The 20185-nt window shown below is 39.8% G+C and overlaps 1 protein-coding gene across 1 annotated transcript in view; it reads right to left on the reverse strand.

Annotated features, from left to right (window-relative positions):
• Window positions 1–465: 465 nt before the first annotated feature.
• Window positions 466–20185, reverse strand: part of SLC9A9 (solute carrier family 9 member A9) — a 328270-nt gene continuing 308550 nt past the window's right edge. The window contains exons 15-16 of the mRNA XM_054040764.1: window positions 6415–6520; window positions 466–5971 (exon numbers count right to left, since the gene is read on the reverse strand). Coding sequence (XP_053896739.1) covers window positions 5750–5971; window positions 6415–6520 — 328 coding nt within the window. The 3' untranslated portion in view covers window positions 466–5749. The remainder of the gene's footprint in view (window positions 5972–6414; window positions 6521–20185) is intronic.

Genomic DNA, 20185 nt, shown 5'->3' on the forward strand with positions numbered 1-20185 from the left:
TGATACTGGTTTTTCAGCATTAGTGTTTTTTAGTAATGTTCTCAAACCAAATTCTTAGGTTGTCAAACTACTGGCAAATAATTCATTTGGGCTTTTAAGTTTGCAATCAATGCTGAATCCTTTGACCTCTTTTAGGTTGCTCATCTCTCTGGTATACAGATTCATTTTTCTCCATCATTCGTTTATTCCCCTTTGCCTTGTCTCTTTCTCATATTTTCAGTTCCAGTCAGCTGTGTATTCTAAAGCACTGGGTTATATTTAGTATATATTCTACCTCTGGTATAAGAAATCTCATTATGCTTATGGGATATTATTATCCTACTTGAACTCACTTGTGTATTACTTGTGTCAGGCAAGTGTAATGCCTAATATCACTGTGTGAGGTTTTCTTTTAGAGTTTAGCTCATTAGACATGCTGCTCACTCATTTGAAATCCTTATTGAATAAAGTAGCAGTAGTATTTTATTTATGTCCATCAGCCTTCATAGTAACATACATAGAAACAGACAGTTAAACAATAAGAACGATGTAGTACAGTGGCTCCAATATACATTAATTTATTCCCTATGGTTTCTAGCATCAGAATTTCAAACCTCATAAGGTCCACAAGGAGGGTGAAACTAATCTATCTTGCCCAGATTTGAAGCCATCTAGGGCCTGAAATGATGGTGGTCTCGTCTGTACCTAAGACCTGCTTTCTTCACTTGCTGGCTAGGTGAGTGAATATTGCCATCACTCTGATGATACTAAGGATTGCCTTTATTGGCAAGAAGACTTGATTCGTAAACAGCATCATTTCCACTCCATGGAGCATGTGCAGGGCTGTCAGCATCCAGAATCCACACTGGAGGGAGAAGATGGAGTCAGAGTAGTTCAGGGGATAAGAACTGGGTTGGGATGCTCATTACCTTCTCCCGAATCCCCGGGAAATTAGGGGGTTGGAATAATTAATACAGCCCTAGACTGTATCAATTTATTTGTGGATCTTCAAAGAGGGTCTGGGGCTGCCATGGCTGCTGGGGGAAGGTTCCAGCAATGCAGCTTCAATGAGGCCTTGCTGGCAGGGAGGCCACCAAGGGCCAGAGCCAAAGTGTGTGTGTGGGTGGTGGGTACGGGTAGTCTTTACTATGGGGCAAAGATTTCCTCATAGAAACATCTTGGTGTTGATGCTTTTCATTATTGGAAGCAACAACCTGGACCACTGACTGGTTCCACATCGCTTTTGCATTGCTTCTCCTTACTTTCATGAAAAATCTGTTTTTCTACCACATTTAATCTGATGAACTATTTTGAGCCTGCTGGCTGGATCTGCTTTGCCAGACTGGTGAGGGAATATTTGCTCTTCTGACATTCAGTATCGAACCAGGCTCTCCTATCTCTTAATCCCTTGAAAGGGAGGAATGAAGCAGAAAAAAAACAGTATTATCTTGGCAGTCTTAGTCTGCTTTCATTTTGTACATAAACTGGCACTCATATATTTGATCATGTTTCTGTTGTAAATTGATTTAAATATACCAAAAAGGGACAAAATTAGAAGAAAAAGTTTTCAAACAAAACATATTCAGGTATTTCAGCTAATCCCCTTGAAGGACAAAAACTGCCAAGGAAGCTAACAAAAGCTCTAGATCAACTCAATGTGAGCTAACTTCGTGAGGGGATTTCATTGGTTGAAAAGGTTCACTTTTAGGAACAAAACAAGGGGTTAACTCAACTCACTGGTTGATTCCTGTTTCCAAACAGAGAATTCTCTGGTTCTGAAAGAATTATTTATAAAATAAAAATGTTGACAAGCCCTTCACAGCTGACTAGCTGGGATTCATGTCTGTTGGGATTATACTGGTAGAGATGAGCTTGTGTTATTTTAGTTATTTAAAACTCACTGAAGTGGTTCATTGTAAGACTGTTTTTCATTTTGCTAATAGGAAATAGAGGAAAAAAGCTTTCTGTTTAGAAGCAGCACTTTTTGGTGATGCAGAATGTTAGTTTCTACTAATGTTCAGTTCTCAAGTGGCAAATTAATTTTTCTATCCCAGGAATTATCGGGATTTATGAAAACATAGGGATAGCATTTCAAAAGTGCACGTGTGTGCACCTAACCTGTGCATGTGCACACTGTGATGCTTGTGCACTCCTGATGTGTATACAAATCAGGATTGTGTGTACGCTGAAGACTCAGTGACAGCTGCTGTCCATTAACTTTCAAAAAGAAAAGAAATGCACTAAGGCATCAGTCTAACACAGCATATACTCAGGGTGTGAGTAGCCTATTGGCTTCAGTTGGCTTACATTTACGCACTCGGTTAAGTGCTTTGCTGGACTAAGGCCTGAAGTAGCTATTATGGAAAAGTCTAAGTTTGTTATGCAGAACAATGAGAATGTTTGTTCATAACAGCTTGCCCTAGGTTACCAGATGTTGCACTTCTCAGTGAATGTTATCACAGGAACCTGATAACTTTTAGTGCAGTTTCTTTTTGAACTGGGCTCTCCTTCACATCCAGGATCCATTCATGATACTTCTAAAACCTATCTAAACATACGCTGCAGTTTAATATGGAATCCCAGTTATTGCTACTGGAAATAAAATAAGGGTTTAGTAACATAGCAGAATTCCAGACCACATCTTCTCTAGCATATTGACCTTAATATTGAGTGTGCAGTCACTACATTGTGACTAGGTATTTTATGTGTTATTTTCCAAGCAATGTTTTATTAGATTAGGTGAAACAGGAAAAATAGCTCCATATTTATCATGGTAGTGAATCACATGTTCAGTCAAGCACTGCATTAAACTAAGTAGTTTAAATGTTCAAAGTACGAATTGAATTATACCATAGAGGCCCTCTCTCACATCATTGTTTAAATTTTCATGTAGAATTACTAGACACTAGTTCCCAGTATCCCTTATGGCTGAATACAGTATATATCATCATGCTATGTATCAGTATTCCACCGGTACAAAGCATACTTTAAAATTAGGAAACAAGAAGGATTTAATAATGCAGTGGATAGCAATAGGTTATAGACCCTTTTACCACTACTAGAGATTTCTGGTAGCCCAACTCTGTAAAGCTAAAAGAATCTAATTTGGTGCTCTCAGTCAGTCTCAGTGGATAGGTGTCCACCCCACAAAACACTGATGTTCCTTTGTTGACAATCTCAGCACGAAGAGCAAGGACTGAATGGCCATGAAGATTGAACTACTTTTCACCTTAAAAAAGCAGTTATCCTTCCAAAGTAAGTCTGAAGGAATATTGGCATGATGGTGTGGAAGATCTTTCCCTACTGTACTAGTCTATGGTTCAGCAGAGGACATCAGCCTAGGGCTCTTAATGTATCCCACTTAATGAAACATGGACACAGCCACAATAAATAAAATGGGGAAGAAACGCAGAGGATGCTCCAGTAGGGGGGTGTATTTGAGAACAGAACATTTGGCAAAGAGAGTTTGAGTCACTTCCAGCTCTTGGGGAGGAGGAAAAAAGCTTAACACCTGCCTATTAATATTGCAAGGACTTAGTTATTTCCACCATACATCTAATCATCTCCAAACCTATCTGGAATTATTCTTTTCCAAGGAATACAAGGAGCATGGGGACACTTACACAGTACTTGTAAAGGTTGAAGGCAGTAGCCTTAGCTATTGAACTCATGACTGCACTACAATACCCACTATCATATGTATAATAACCCACTATATGTCACTAAATGTTCAGCTCTCCTCTATGTGCTTCTAGGTGCGCATGTCTCCTTGTGCTGTCAGCCCTGCCCACCTGGTGCCCCACAGTGCACAACTCCATCCTCCTTTGGGCCACTCAGGGCATAACACCATATTCCTCATTTCTTATTTCTTCTCTATTCCTTCATGCATCCAGGATACGCAGCTTCCTCCACTCTCCCTCAGCTAGATTTGTCAAGACGGGGAGTTGCAAACCCACCACTTTTCCTCGGGACGACCTAATATAGAATAGTCCCCACCCCCACATGGGGACTAACATCCTTTGAAGCCCCTTGATTAATGTTTTGGGGGGGAAAAAGCCAATTTAAGCTTCTGATGTTTCCGAAAAGCGCATAGCACTCCTGTGTTAAATTTATGCTTAGAGCAGCTGGTCTAGTTTTAAATCCAACCAGCAATTAATTAGCCTGGAAAAGAATGACTAAAACTGGATTATATTTAAGTCTGTGTTTCAGTTTCCATCTGTGATGGAATCAAAACCCATTCAGCTTTATGATCATTCACGGTTTCATTGGGATGACTTGATTCCACACACACCCTCCCCCATGGCTTAGAAATGTCTTGCATCTGAAGAAGTGAGGTTCTTACCCATGAAAACTTATGCTCCCAATACTTCTGTTAGTCTTAAAGGTGCCACAGGACCCTCTGTTGCTTTTTGGTTAAGAATGACCTTGTACAAAACTTGTGGTTCAGCTTTCATGGTAGGAACACTTTCAAGCAATGTGATAAGCAACCTATGCTGCATCTGAGCTGAAACTCCTGTGCTGAGAAGATACAAAGCCAGACTTTAAATGTTAGAGACATGCCCCTGTGCACATGCATTCGCAATACCCAATTTATATGTGCAAATGCCTGATACGGCCAGGTACATCATGATCCGTTAGGTGCATGACTGACCATGTGTGAATTCATATGCTGAATTTATGCAGACACAGCTGGTATTTCCATACCTAAATCTTTCTTTCATTTGTCTATCTAGGTTTTACCATCTTACTTTTCACTGTAATATCTAAGTGCCAAATGTAAATGTGTGATCATGCACATCTTAAATCTTATCTTAAAAAGTAAACTCTTTTGCAGGAGAGTGTGTGTGTGTGTATATAATATATTATATACACACCCACACCCCACCACCACCACCAAACAAAATAAAGCCCAGCCCCCAAGAAGCTAAAATCAAAATACAAACTTGGAATGTTTTTACACAACAAAAAACATAAATTGTTCCCATCACGCAAGCTGTGTATAAAAACCTACTGCCAAGCTCTAGCAACAAATGCATTGTGGGATAAGTGTAATTGCTGTATGCCATAGTGATCATGATCAATCAGAATAATAATAAAAAGTTCCATTATTGATTTATTTAGCTTGAACAGCTAATATAGCAATGCCCAGTTTTTGTGTTCTGAATTAACCCTCTGCAGCCCAGGGTGTGAAACTTATTTTTGCTGAAGCATTCATTGGACTGACTCTAGAAAATGCCAAATGCTATAAGCATTAAGTGGGAGTCTTAAACATTTGTAAAGAGAAAGTAGCTGCCCAAAGTTTGCATTTGTACAAAAGAAATTTCCTCCTGTCCCATGGGTGATATGTCTGCCCAGGAGCAACTTATTACGAAGTTCTATGATCATCTGAGCATGATCGTGTTAATCAAATATCTCTCCTCCTCACCTGAATTAATTAACAAAGAGAACAACATTCAGAAGTCTGTGTGTTTATGTGTGTGCGAAGTACAATCGACGCTGTGAGTGAATCTGTAATATGCCTTTAGCAGACAGTGCCTTCAATTTCATTAATAAAAATTGCCACTGTCAAAACATTAAATTTAGTTGTATAGCATATATGGATGATGATGATCCTCATTTCTTCAGGCACCAGAAGATACATTTGACAAGGTTTGATTCTCTTCAATTTCTGCTTTTAATACATTTTCTAGCTTCTTACCAACACTCCCTCATACGTGTGGCTTGTATTCCTTCATGTTCTGTGCATTTCTTCTGATTACATTTGCACTGCTCATGCTAATGAATTCAACTGGGTTTGTGCTGGAGTGTGCTCCAACTGGAGTTCACATCCTCCTAATCCAAGGTCTCCTTCATGAATGTTTTCCTTGCCTGGAGTCTGGGGTGAGTCTATTCTGGCCTGTGCCGGCACTGGAACAGGATTGGGGTCTTCATAATTTATAGTCAGTTCATCATTATTCACGATACAGTCCATGTCATCATCCTTCAGCTGCTCCTGTGTTTTAAAAAGGAAAAGGGACCCTAATCAGTGACAACTTCCCAGAAACAAGCCTGATGGGATTCCATTTTAATATTTTCAGTGTTGATGATTAATATCAACTATTAAATACAGTGACCTCACTTTGATTTTTATCAATTTGAAGCAAGTGGCTGCCTCTAGTCTCCTGCTTCTGCGTACCATTGGAAGCCAGGCCTTAGGTATCTAAAGTAGGCCACCTGAAAACCCACAGCACTAATAATTAGTAGCCACTTTTGAAAATGTCACCGTACTTTTTCACCCCTACGACACGACAGCCATATAGTGTCTAGCCTTGTTAAAGGCTTGATCCAAAGCCCAATGAAATCATGTAAATGCTTCCATTAACTACAGTGGGCTTTAGATCAGGTTCTAAATGCTATTCACAAAGTTTAATGCACACACACAATATATATACTTACTCCATATGCTCTAGGGCTAGTTAGCAGTCTGGCAATAGGATTACACCATTCAGGTAATGTTGTTGTAAGCGGTGGACCAGCATGGGTTAAAATGGGTTTCAGATATCTGTGAAGTCTGTTAAGGAATATAATATGTATATTGATGCTAACAAGTTTCTCTATTAAAGTAGATAATTTTATAATAAAGCAGAAGATAATCATGCAAGTAAACGGAAATCTAGGAGATGGCTTGTGTTTAGCCACCCACCAGTCCATTCATTCAGTCATCATCCACTTTAGATTAGTGTGTCTACAAAGCCATTTGCTGTTCAGAGCCTGTCAAATATGGCACCATACCAGCTTGAGGCAAGAGGGAATGGGAAGAGGGGAAACGTACAATAAGAGCTCCATATTTAGCATTTTCAGCTAATGCCTGTGATATTGGGAAAATGTTTCCTATGCAAAAGAATATACAAAACAATTTAAGATTCAGCTGTAAGAGCCACATTGCATAAAAGATCCAGTGACAGGGAGTTTTCTGTTTTATTGAAATGGCACACTCAGCTTTTTATAAAATCAATGCCTCTCTTCACCAGGCAAATGTATTTAATCAAACATTAAACTTCTTTATAGCTGGGGAGTAAGCATAATTTGTTTTCTGTAATGCTTTATTTTCGGTATTCAACACATTCATTTTACACTTCATACATCAATGCTCCTTTATATAAAATTATGTAAATAAGATTGTAACAGGCGTTTTCTATTGTATTGCTTCTGTCTTTCCAATCTTTTCATCCAAAAGTGCTTTATTGAGATAAAAGAAAAACCTGCTCATCTTTAGCAATTATATCGTCCTTATATCTGCCACTAAAGATTTTCCCAAGAGCACTTCAGGTTGACTTATTTCCTCTGCTACTTTTGCTCACAGTGTAATTTTCACTGTTTTATGGGAAGCCAGTTATAGGCTATTTTCTCTGCTGAGGAAAATTTCCTCTTCTGGATTGCTAGCTATTTTCTTTTGTTAAAGCTTCTAGGAAAGGAAAATAAAAGTAACAGATGTAAAACTACTGTCCATGAGCTCTATAGCAGTATCATGGAAGTACTGAACAAACCACTGACAAAGTGTGTTTAGGTTAACTCTTTCAGTGCCTCAACTTCATTAGTTATTTGTTTAATACTTATAGGGTGTTCCACACTATATAACACATAAAGCACAGGCAGTCTATATTCTGAAGAACTTACAGGCTAAATAAAGCAGACGTAGAGATTTAGTCATATATTAATTGATTTTTAAAGCCAGAATGAACCGTTCGATCATCTGGTCTGCTCTCCTGTATAACACAGGCTGTAGAATTTAACCCAGTTACCCCCATCTAACTTGTTCAGCTAAACCATATATGCCAGAAAGGCATCTAGTCTTGATTTGAATATATCAAGAGATGGAGAATCAACATTGGAACCTCAAAGGAAAGGGATGGCTAGGATCTTTTTTTAAATGTTAAGCTTCTTTTTCCTTTAGCAGGACGATCAGAGTTCTGTCCTCACTAGGACATTCTGAGAAGCCATGTTGTGAAGCATAGTAACAATTTGAATGCCCTTGTTTATTGTGTGATTGACTGTAGACTTTGAGAGGTAATTTATATTTTGCCTACAACAGTAAAATCCTTGGAGCTAGAAAAGGTGTCCACAGCTCTGAAATACCTGTTGGACAGCTCCCAGGGGACCTGCAGAAATACAGGCCCACATTAGGCCAGAGTGAACTATGGTTTTAAATTGAGTTTGGATTTTAGCATGAGTGATAGGCCCACAGCCTGCGTTTAAAATGAATGAAATTATGGGAAAGAAAAGTTGTTTGTGTTTAACTTGTATTGGTTAGGGTAGAATTGGTAAGGGTGCTTTGTCAGAGCTTTACTGTACCCCTCTGGAGTCACGCCATGATGGGGATGTGTCTCCTGGGCCTGCACCTCTTTGAAGTATTCTCCATATCTGCATTGTTTCTAGGGTATAAAATACAGGTGTATATGCATATGTGTATATTTTGGATGTAACCAACATTAAGTGGCTTTTGAGACTAACAAATGCTTGTGTGGAAACTGAGTCAGGGTAAACCTTAATCTTATTAGGAAAATTATTTCCAGCAGAGCCCTACAAAATCCTGTATATGGCCAGAGGGAGAGCTTCACCTTTTCCCTTATCAAAGAGTGATGGTTCTGGGCCTTAAGGCAAACACAGTTCCCCAAAGACAAAGCAGTATCATTTTCTGCAACAGTTATTATTAAAACACCCCATAAAATATGGAACTCTTTTTCATACCATTCAAATCCACTTTCAGTTATTTTCCAGGAAAAGTGCAGTTTTCCATGGCAAAGGCAAGCCAGGCTGTAGACATACATTGGTTAATAGTGTGGCATTTCATACGCAAGACATTGCTGCATTATATAATGAAATTTATGTCAGAGGCACAAATCCCTGGAAGTGAATGTCAACACTCCCTGGAGCTTTACTTTGCTCTTTTGCAGTGTCTCTAATGTTTCTGGTTTGCAGCTTTTTAGTCTCCAGTGTCTCTTTTGTTAGTACTCCTATTTAAAGCAGACTTTGTAAGTTATGATTATGTCACAGAACTGAGATAAAAGCGTAGGCTCTCTCTTTTATATCGATGAGGAAACACTATTAAGAGACACGCAAAGAGAAAGATATCATTCCTACATGTTCAGAAATGTGGTTTCCTTAAGTACAAGTTATCTCAGTTCCTTGTTAGATTTTCACTTTGGCAAAGAAAGCAATTTTGATATAGGGTATATGCAGAGCTAGAGGAGAAGCTGTTCCAGTCTGAAAGTGTGTGTGTATTTGTGCATGTGTGAGTGTGGCTGAGAGCTGGTGCATGGCTGAGCTGCTGCCAACAGCTGATTGGGACTGTTTGGTCATTGTTCTATGAGTGCCTGTATGTGCCTAACTAAGCTGGAGAGGCAATAGCCAGTGACCTCTGGGGGTATAAATACATACACGGCAGATGTGTCCAAGAAAGGAAAAGGGAAGTTTTTAGACAAGATTTTCCTTCTATTACTTGTAGCAAGGAATTCTCTTCAGAGGATGGGGATCTATGTTGAGTGCTTGAGAGGGGCAGGGCATGATGGTAGGAGATTTAATTATTACAATTGTACACATTTCTTTTTTTTGGGTAAGGACCGTGAGAACCAAGCAGTGACTTGACTTCAGATATCAGATGCCATGAAGAAGATAATCAGCACTGTAAAACAGTGATGAGAAGGAATCCACGATTGTGGTTCATATTTCATAAATTACAGGTTCCAGGACCTCTCTGATATTTCCTGGAGGGCCAGATTCTGATCTTTGTTTATTGAATTTTTAATCTAAGCAATGGAGATCAGCATCCTGAACTTAGACTGCTAAATAGAAAGTTTATGTCTAGAGCCTCTCCTGTAGCCTTTTCAGAAGTGCGACCCCTGTTACACACAGAATCCTCTAATCAGGAAACCAACAAATCTCTTGTGGGATTGCGAAGGTGACGTAGAAAGGAGGGCTCCAAATCCATTGGGCACTGGAAAACTGCTTTTTGTGGGCACCCTCCTGCATGGGGATGGGCTCTATCCTACCCATGAGCGAACCAGCCCACTGGCAATTAAAAGAAATAGCTTTCAGATGGAATATTTAAACTATACGTAGGAGCTGCTGGAGAGTGCTCATGATGTGTTGGTGGGTGCCATCAATATTTTGAATGGAATTTGTTCAGAAGTACTGAATTTTCACAGCTAAGGACAAGAGATGAAAATGAAGCATGGCAGAGGTCCAAGCAAAAACAAGATTTTCACTAAAGAGGGATAATAGCAATGGCTGCACTGCTGGGAATTAAAAGTACAACTCTCTTTATGCTAACACTTGGAGCTTAAAACTCAGAATGGGCACAATGGAAAGCAGGGCCGGCTCCAGGCACCAGCGAAGGAAGCAGGTGCCTGGGGCGGCCAATAGAAAGGGGCCGCAGTCTGTCCATTATTGGGGCAGCACGTCCGGGTCTGCGGTGGCAATTCGGCGGCAGGTCCTTCAGTGCCTCGCTTTCTCTTCGGTGGCACTTCGGCGGCAGCTCAATCACTTTGCTTCAATCGTTTTTTTTTTTTTTTTCTTCTTCGCCGCTTGGGGCGGAAAAAAGGCTGGAGCCGGTCCTGATGGAAAGTCGGGTTTGGAAACAGTGGCAGATTAAAACAGAATTCCTGTGTAAAAGGAGCCAAGTCCTGTGCTGAAAGAGCCCTAAAATCTGCTGTTTGTTCAGCACAGGAACTACTGCTATCTTAAGAAAATATAGCATTGGGTGTCCTCTTCCTTCCACTCTTTCCTCTTAAAAGGATGGGATTCCTTACCCCACCTCTCCCACCATAGGACTGAGGGCCTTTCTGTTAATCCCCAGCCTGGCAGGAAATAAGCATTCCATTTGAAAGGCCTCCAGAACTCTGAGCTCCGTCTGTCTTTTCTCTGCCGGGTGCTGCATAGCACAGCTCTCTCATTATGCCAACAGGAAAACTAGTGAGAAGTATGCTGTGGGGTGGCTGCTAAGGGGAGGGTGAGGAGAGCAAAGGGAAGGCCTGAAAGCCATGTAGGGGAAAAAGCAAAGATTTCTGTAGTGTGCACGTTAGTTATATGGCTTGGGTTAGAAGTATGGCAGGACAACAGACAGTAAAAACAGAACGATTTAGCCTGGAAGGAAGAAGATTTAAAGGGGACCTAATTGTGCAGATGTGCAGTGTTCCAAATTATGAAGGCCATAGCAAGAACATCTTTCCTTTTAAACTGTCCCATAACAAGAGAACATGTGAACACAATGACATTAAGCAGCACTCAATTTACAGCAAATAAAAGGATGTACGGCATTAGATAGCACATAGTCTGCCTATGGCAATCACGGCCTTACTAGGTCATGGAGTCAAATATTGTAGCAAGTTTTTTCCTAAGGGAAGGATAATCTCATAAACACAGCAACATTTATAGCTGTGCAAGACAACAGGGGCTGCCTCATCTCATCCTTCAGGCTACCTGCAGAGGTCAAGAAAGGACCCCTTCTTCCCGTGTACAGAACTGCCCACCCAAGAAGATGTACTTGGGCTATTTTCTTTCCTTTATGTCTAAAACATAAGCCTCTGGCTACTGCGGGAGGGTACTAGATGAGTCTGCCACAGTACAGTAAATTCAGTGTTACTGTAATGTGGTTATTGCTGTGTTTGATTAAAGTGTAAAATGCCTTGGTAATTTTTTTTAATGGATTATTTCAACATGCTATTGGAGATGTAGGTATTAGTCAGGCATCGGATTCAAAGAGTGTAAACCAATTTCTTAATGCCTGCCTACCTCGTGTATCACAGTTCATTATGTTTCCAATGATGGATTTTGAAAAAAGAGATTCTGAAAGCCATTTTTGTTTTAATTTGGCATCTTTATCTTCTGTTTATTGGTGAAATACACTGCACGCATGTACCAATGCAGACATTAATAGAGATAGTGGAAAAGTACAGTTCAGCTTGAAGGAGCACGAGGATTTTTCATTCTCAGTGTTTCATTGTTGATAGAGAGGTCAGCTATAAGGGGTCCAATCATGAGTGATTCATAATACAAACTATAGAAATGGCACATGAACAGTAGTCATTTCATAAATGTGATCTATTTAGGAAATGTATATCATCACTATGAACAAGTTTCAGAGTAACAGCCGTGTTAGTCTGTATCCGCAAAAAGAAGAACAGGAGTACTTGTGGCACCTTAGAGACTAACAAATTTATTAGAGCATAAGCTTTCGTGGACTACAGCCCACTTCTTCGGATGCATATAGAATGGAACATATAATGAGGAGATATATATACACACATACAGAGAGCATAAACAGGTGGGAGTTGTCTTACCAACTCTGAGAGGCCAATTAATTAAGAGGAAAAAAAAAACTTTTGAAGTGATAATCAAGCTAGCCGAGTACAGACAGTGTGATAAGAAGTGTGAGAGTAGTAAGTAGTAAGTGGGTCAGATCTGAAATCCTAAAATTTGGGAAGGTTTGGACTGTCATCCAGATTTCAAAGTGCCAGGTCTGGAAGGGTTCAGATCCATCATTTTGATTCAGACTCATCTCTTAATCGTTTTCCCCTTGAAACTTCATAATGACTCTATTCAGTCACCTATTCTCTTTTTCGTAGAAATGGGTTTACCAATTTTAAATCCGTTACTCTGAGGTGTTGCCATAACAGTCCCCAAGTATCTGCCCGTTGAACCATTGGATTAGATTGTGACATTTAGCCATAGCCCTGAATATGTGGATCTGCACTACCCCAGGGGATACTCAGGTGGGGATTTTTCCTCTTGGAGGCACACTAACTTCCCAAGTTCCTTTGTCTGGAGGGCAGACATGTTTAGTATGGTGCAGCTTCCTTCACCCAACATTCTTAGATAGCTCCACAGGCTGATGCAAAAGGTAGGCAGATTCTGAGTCATAGTTATAGAGTTTAGGGCCAGAAGTGACCACCCAGGGCAGTCCTTAGGCATACACAGCATATACGGGCTGTGTAGGGCACCCAAACATTTGGGGAACCCCCCTGGGTTTTAGTGTCCACCCTCCCGCCTCTTTCTATCCCTGTTCTGACCCTTCCTGCAGGCTCCCACCACAGATGTCTGCTGCAGCCTGGTGAGTCTTCCTCCGAAGAGGATCTAGTACTTAAAAGTGAAAAAGGCCTTCCAGCCTGCCAGACCTATTAGCACAACATTGAAACTGTTAAAGAGCCATTCAAGTGGTAATGAAACCATTTAACAGGCATTTGCCAACCCCCAGGTGTATATTGTCAGCTTCTGAATTGACAAAAACAGTTGTGCATTACTATAATATTTACTCAGAAATGTTAGTCAACAGGACCTTAGTTTAAAATTTGCTTTAAAAATATTTCATTAGTGTGTTGCTGAAGGTTATAAAATCACATCTCTAAAAAATCCTTGCACAGATTTTTAGATGCACAATCTGAGTATTCATCTTTAGCCTTAAATGCTTGGATCTTCAGACATATAGTTTTTTAAATAAATCCTTCAAAAGACAACCCTTATCTAAAATACACATGCGAGCCCATGCTGCTGTCAGGCATAGGGGCACCAGTTTAATACTGCATAGGGCCCCATAAATCCTAAGGATGGCCCTGGGACCATCAGATCATCTCATCTGTAAATATAACACATGAGCCCTTCCTCTGCTTTACTGAATGATTTTGATTGTCCTTGGTCTTTAGGTGGGACCTGCAAGATGGAGAGCAGACATGTACCTAGATGAGGATCATGGATAATTTGACTGATCTCACTTTCTTCTTCCTCTTAATTGCTTAGATAGAGCATATCTGGGAGAATCAGAATGAAGCAGTGCAGAGGACAGATAAAGAGTAACTGAGAACTGAAACTTGGCCTCTCAAGGCACATATCTTCAAGGATGAGGAAGGAGTTCACCAGGCAGTTCTTTTAGGCATATGAAAAAATCCCTGCTAATTATATGAGTCCTTGTGAGTAAACTATCCTGAGAGTTTGCTGGGGAGTGAAAACCTGGTAACAAAACAGATTATTTGGATTTGCCCCCCAGAATTGGCTTGGCAATACGTATACTGTGATGCAGCCAGCATCTTTCTGACTGAGGACAATATCATTCACTTGGGAGCCCATATAAACTACACCTATTGGCCAGATGCATCACAATTATGCAGTTCCTCACAGGGAGCAATGTAAAATATTCCCTGCATGCTAGTGAATGCCTGCCTCCACAGAGCCCCAGGCCCCTGCTAGCTCAGGGATTTTGCGATTGAGACCAGCAACTGACCCAACTGTAGGTTTCCTGTGCTACAGCATATTTCACTATTGCTAGGTCACTGCATGTTCATTAATACTCTGCATGTTAGGTGCCAGTGGCTATCTATTATTTATTAGCTGATAGTAATCCTTTTGCAATCCTTTGACTTGGCCATTAAAACAATATTCAGAAAACACCACAGAAAGCTTGTTTGGTACTTTAAAGACTTGCTTCTAAATCCACCTGCTATGGGTAGAAGTCATGATTTTGGGGGTTTGTTGAACTTTCTTTAACATTGCAGTGCAGAGAAAATTTGCTTCAACGTGTTGACTTAGACGGTACAGAACTAAATGTACTAGGGCACTAGACAAATGAAAGTCTAAAGTCAAATTATACTACAAGAGTGAGAAAGAAAAGCAGAGAAAGGAAATACCAATCTGAAAGTAAATATAAAATCATTGCAATAATACTGTGGAAGACACAAAGACTAGAGGAGTGGTAAATAATTATGTGGACTCAGCAGTCACTCAGCACAATCTGGATCACTTAGTAAACTGGGCCCGTTGAAACAAAATGTGTTTTAATATAGCCAATGCAAGTTATACATCTAGGAATGAATATCTACAGAATGGGGAACTGTATCCTGGAAAGCAATGACTCTGAAAAGGATTTAGGGGGTCTTAGAGAGGACAAACTCCCAATGATATGCTAATGTAGCCCTTGGGATTAGTGAGTAGAAGTAGAGAGATGACTTTACCCCTGTACATAGTGGTATTGATGATATTACAATAATGCTTACAGTTCTGAAGTCCACATTTTAACAAGGATATTAAGAAATTGGAGATGGTACAGAAAAGAGCCACAAAAATGATTGAAGGGATGGAGAAAATGCCTTACAGTGAGAGTTAAAGAACTTAATATGTTTATTTTATTGAAAAGAAGATTGGAGGTGACTTGATCAATACCTTCATAGGGAGAAAATACATGGTACTAAAGGGCTCTTGAATCTAGCGGAGAAAGGGGTAACAAGAATCAATGATTGGAAGCTGAAGCCCGACAAATTCAAATTAAAGATGAACAAACTTTTAACAGTCAGGGTGATTAACCACTGGAACAACTACCAAGGATAGTGGTGGATTCTTCATCTCTTGATGTCTTCAGATCAAGACTGGATGCCTTTCTCAACAATACGCTTTAGTCAAACACAAGTTATTGGGCTCAATACAGAGATACCTGTGAAATCTAATGGCTCTGTTATAGAGGAGGTCAGACTAGATGATATAATGGTCCCTTTTGGCCTTAAACTTAAACTCGATGACTCTATGAATTAATTAGTTAACATCTGAAAAGCCCTTTGAAGCTAGGAATCCTATAGAAGTGCTAAGTATAGTTATTTCCCCCTGGAGATAGGGTTGATTCTGTACTTAAGAATGTATCATCTTTAATCTTGGCTTGGTTTTTAGAACAATTTGTTTTGGTATTTCTTCCTTTCTTGTGTGGCCAGTTGTCACGTGTTATGCCTGGGTGACTACACTTGCTAATGTCTGTCTATCTTCTGGTTATTTTGCTCTGCTTGACTTAGTTCAGTAACATTTTTGAAAGCACATCCTCTAAGCTCCTCTCTGTTCTGTACCAATTAAATAAATCTTTCATTATCTTTGTGAATCTGCATTTCCTGAATGAGTTTGACAATGCTCTGTTGCCTTTGTGCTCAATTATGATCATTAGCTTCAAGTTTGTCAACAACAGAATAGAGAGAGCACTTAACTCATTTAGGATGTCATAGAGTTTGCTTTGGGTAAACCATTTACAAAGATTTTAAATTAGTTTTGTTTCTGTTCCTGCATCTAACATAAGAAAGTGGTACAATTAGGGCAATGGACCATTTCCCCTTCTTTCTGACATTGGAAAAATCAACTCTGAGCTCCAGACACAGTATTTCAATTCCAATATGCATCTCCTTCCACATGCACACATGTAATTAGAATATCTTGCCCACTAGAGTGCACAAGGGAAGCATTGTACACTGGCTAGGTAAATTAGTCATGGGTGATGAGTCAGAAGTTCACTTCAGTTTGAATAAGTGTCCCAACTTCAAATATATATCTGAACCCTTATCCAAATTAATTGAACTGCTGTCAGCACCACCACTAGGAGTGGTGCCCAGACTGCCTTTCCTCAATCCTAGGGGAAGAAGCACCTGGGAACAGCCCCCTTCTCCAAACAATAACATTTATACTGGCCAGCAGCAGGACCTTCAGAGCTGTGACATCACCACCACAACTTTTTTCAAAAGATAAATGAACTTCTTCTTGGGAGCATCAGTAAGGGAACCCCTCCCACTTTGTGGGCATACACATACAGGCATAAATGTCCACTATGATCCACATTCTTGTCACCATCACACTAGATGATGATAATTCTCTGTATCAGGAAGTAACACATAGATTCCAGGATGCGCAGAATGCGACAACCTGCCGCAATGGTGTGGGTTGTCGGGAGTACATCACCAGTGTACTCCAGTCCCCACACTGGCTCCAAATCAGTTGCAAGTCCTGATTTAAAAAAAAAAAAAAAAAAAAAAAAAACAGTCAAGACTAGAGCTGGTCAGAAATTTTTTTTAAATTAAAATTTTCAAAAAATAAAAAAAATAATTTTTGTTAGAATTTTCCATGGAAATTTTCTACTTTTAGGAAAAAAATTGGAAACCAAAATGTTTTGTCTGAAAACTAAAAACCTCTGATTGAAACCCCAAAAATGTTACTTGTAAAATGCTGCTGTAATGCCTCCTGGGTCTTGCAGTGTGGGTGCCTCATGCTCCCATTCTCTTTTATGGGCTGAGGTCCTTATTGGACTACATCTCCTATAATAGACCATGTTCTCCCCTCTTGCTGGGCCCTGGAGATGCCTATAGAGGAGAAGAGGAGCACGAGGCACCTAAACTCCCAAGCGGACCATTTACAAATGGAAATGTTACATTCTTCAGCTAGAAATGTGTCAGTTTTGAGATGTTTTGGTTTTTCACTTAAAAATCAAAATTTTCTGTGGAAGCAGACACTTCTTTGTGGAAAAAAACTTCATTTAGTCAACAACTTGATTTTCTGTTGAAAGTCAGGCTCCAACTCCATCAGCAATCCAGAATCTGTTAAGGCAGCGGCCCAGGACAAAGCACTGCTGGTTGACTGGGCTCAGCTCTGGAAGGAGCTATCAGAGGAGATTAGAATGATCCAGCGTCTGGCTGCCTTTAGAACACACTGCAAAATCCCCTTAATGATGAAACTTTCCCACAATAACTGGTAGATTTTCATATGTAAAAATCAACAACAACCCACACAGAGAACTTGGGAGGATAAAGAGCAGAATAATCCATGAAATCCACTATGGGCCTCAGTATGCAGGCCCACTTTGTCTGGGAACTTCTTAGATACAGAGGAGATGGATTTTACAGAAGACGTAGAGAACTAAAAAATAGGATTTGAAATCTTGCAAGAACAGGGTTCTCATGGTGTTTCCTGTAATTCCTGCTTCGGGTCAGGCTGAACACACAACAAGAGCAACCTTGCTCATGGTATCCAGCGGCATAAACACACAAACCTGATTCTCCTCTCACTTGTACCAGGGCAAATTGGAAGTAACTCCACAGGGGAAAAATGAAATTATATCAGTACAGCAGGTGCACTGTACTTCCAGCCTGGGGAATAGCATCAATACCAGTTATCTGTGCACATTGAATGGAGAATATGCTCCTAAATTCCAGAGACTAGAAGCGGAAAAGCACGTGAAAATCAAAAGAAACAGGAAATAAGTTAACAAATGATATTAAAGTTCAACTGTGTTTAAAGTTAAAATCTTAGCTGTTTGTTTGTGTCTGTTCTTATTTTATCCAAATTGGTTTGTCCAGTCTAGTCACAACACTAATTTTACTTCAGAAAACTTCCATTGTATACAATACATTATATGTTTTTTTATATAAGTAGTCAGACATTATGGTAACAAACACCAACACAGACCAGTAGATTTTTTTTCTAAATGGAAAAATTGTAAAATATAATCCTACTTTGCATTTCTATCATGCATTTCATATGAGTACTTCAAAGTGCTTTACAAATATAAATAAACTTCACAACATCCCTGTGAAGCAGGTTAAATACCACATTAGTATCCTTGTTTTATGGAAGGGTAAGCTGAAGAACAGAGGTTGTGACTCACCTACATGGCAAGCAAATAGCAGAGCCAGGATTCCAGCTTCCCATTTCCTTCCTCGAGTCACTGGATTAGTTTAAAACTGTTCTGTTTCTGAGAACTTGTAAACATAGTTCTCTCTCTGGTTCTCTTTGGTTTTGATTTCAAATACCCGTAGGAAATGGTTACCTGTAGAAAATGGATTTTCCAACGTGGGTTCTGAATAGGCTCTTACATCCATAGCTATTCACCTAAATAAGTACCCTGATTTTCAAAAGTGCTGCACACTTCAGCAGCTCCTGCTGAAAAGCCCAGCCACTAATGTTAACTATGACTAATTTACATTGCTCTTATCCACAAGATTGGGGGCTAGGGGGTGGGGTGGAGACCTGAGAGGGACCATTCTTCTTCACTGTTTTTTTAAAAAAACATTGTGATTAATTCTTTGCTTTTGAGTGGCAAGGTTGAAAGAGACACCAGCCTTAATTAGGCTGAGTTTTGTGAAAACACAAACAATTATGGATATAGGGCTATATGCCCTTCTCATTGTGAACTTCCTGTAGCATCAATACCAGTTATATGTGCTTACTGAGTGGAGACTATGCTCCTAAATTCACTTCATTCATCACACTTTTACATTCTGTGAATGCAAATAACTTAATCCTAAACCAGTCTGTTGAGAAGATGACAAGATTCACTGCCTATTAAAACCCCTGAAAAATATTATTAGCACAAACAAATGTGATCCGGTTATATCCTTTTCATTAAATAAAGTCCCTAGACAGCAAATTAAGCTGTGCTTCATGATAAGATTTTATCACTGAAAAATAAAATTCCTTGAATCAAGCGTGGGAGTATCTGTTTGTGTGGGGGTGTAGAAGCAATGGAATGATGCTAGCCGCTTGACATTAGCTGCAGCAACTACTCTGCTGGCTGCTGAAAAGGAAAAGACAGGAAAGGAAGGTAATGAATCATTCTGTAATTTCACTCTTACATTAAACCTTCAGTTTGTCATGATGATTTACTGTTGCTTCATTAGTGTAAGAGTTCAGCTGACATGAGCTTTGAGCCCGGTCTTAAAAGCGACACAAATGGTACTTTGATTTCTAAATTATGATTATTCTTTTGACAGTGCTGTTGTGTGTACACATTGAAAGGACGTGAGTGAAACCAGGGAATGCTTCTAATGCTCTCTTGTCTGCCTCCAAATTAAACCCAGTTTTTGTAGGAATCATCCTACTGGTTGGGAAATAAGAACTGACCCAAATGTTCACTGCAAACTGGAAATGAAACTCTTTGCTTGTTTGAAAATATTCAGCTAACATTTTATTCCCTGGTACACCTCTACCTCGATATAATGCTACCCGATATAACACGAATTTGGATATAATGCGGTAAAGCAGTGCTCCGGGGGGGCGGGGCTGCGCACTCCGGCGGATCAAGGCAAGTTAAATATAACACGGTTTCACCTATAACGTGGTAAGATTTTTTGGCTCCTGAGGACACCATTATATCGAGGTAGAGGTGTATTTGTTTGTGAGCATGTCTCTATACTTGATGAAAGCAATGCCTTTCACTTGCCTCTCAAGCAGAAAAGTCCATCAAACAAGCCATCAGATAGTGATGACTTAAATGTTACTAATCCTCAGAACTGCTGAATTCCTGCTCTGTGTCACATTTTACAATATGGGAAGATTTTAGGACTCCACTGTTTTTCATGCAGATTGCCACACGTTAATAATCTATCTAGGTCCAGTGCCTATCACTATGGTATCTGACCCTTATCTGCACCTGGAGACTGGA

The sequence above is a fragment of the Malaclemys terrapin genome, chromosome 9 (genome assembly GCF_027887155.1).
Source record: "Malaclemys terrapin pileata isolate rMalTer1 chromosome 9, rMalTer1.hap1, whole genome shotgun sequence".
In the NCBI taxonomy this organism is placed as follows: Eukaryota; Metazoa; Chordata; order Testudines; family Emydidae; genus Malaclemys; species Malaclemys terrapin.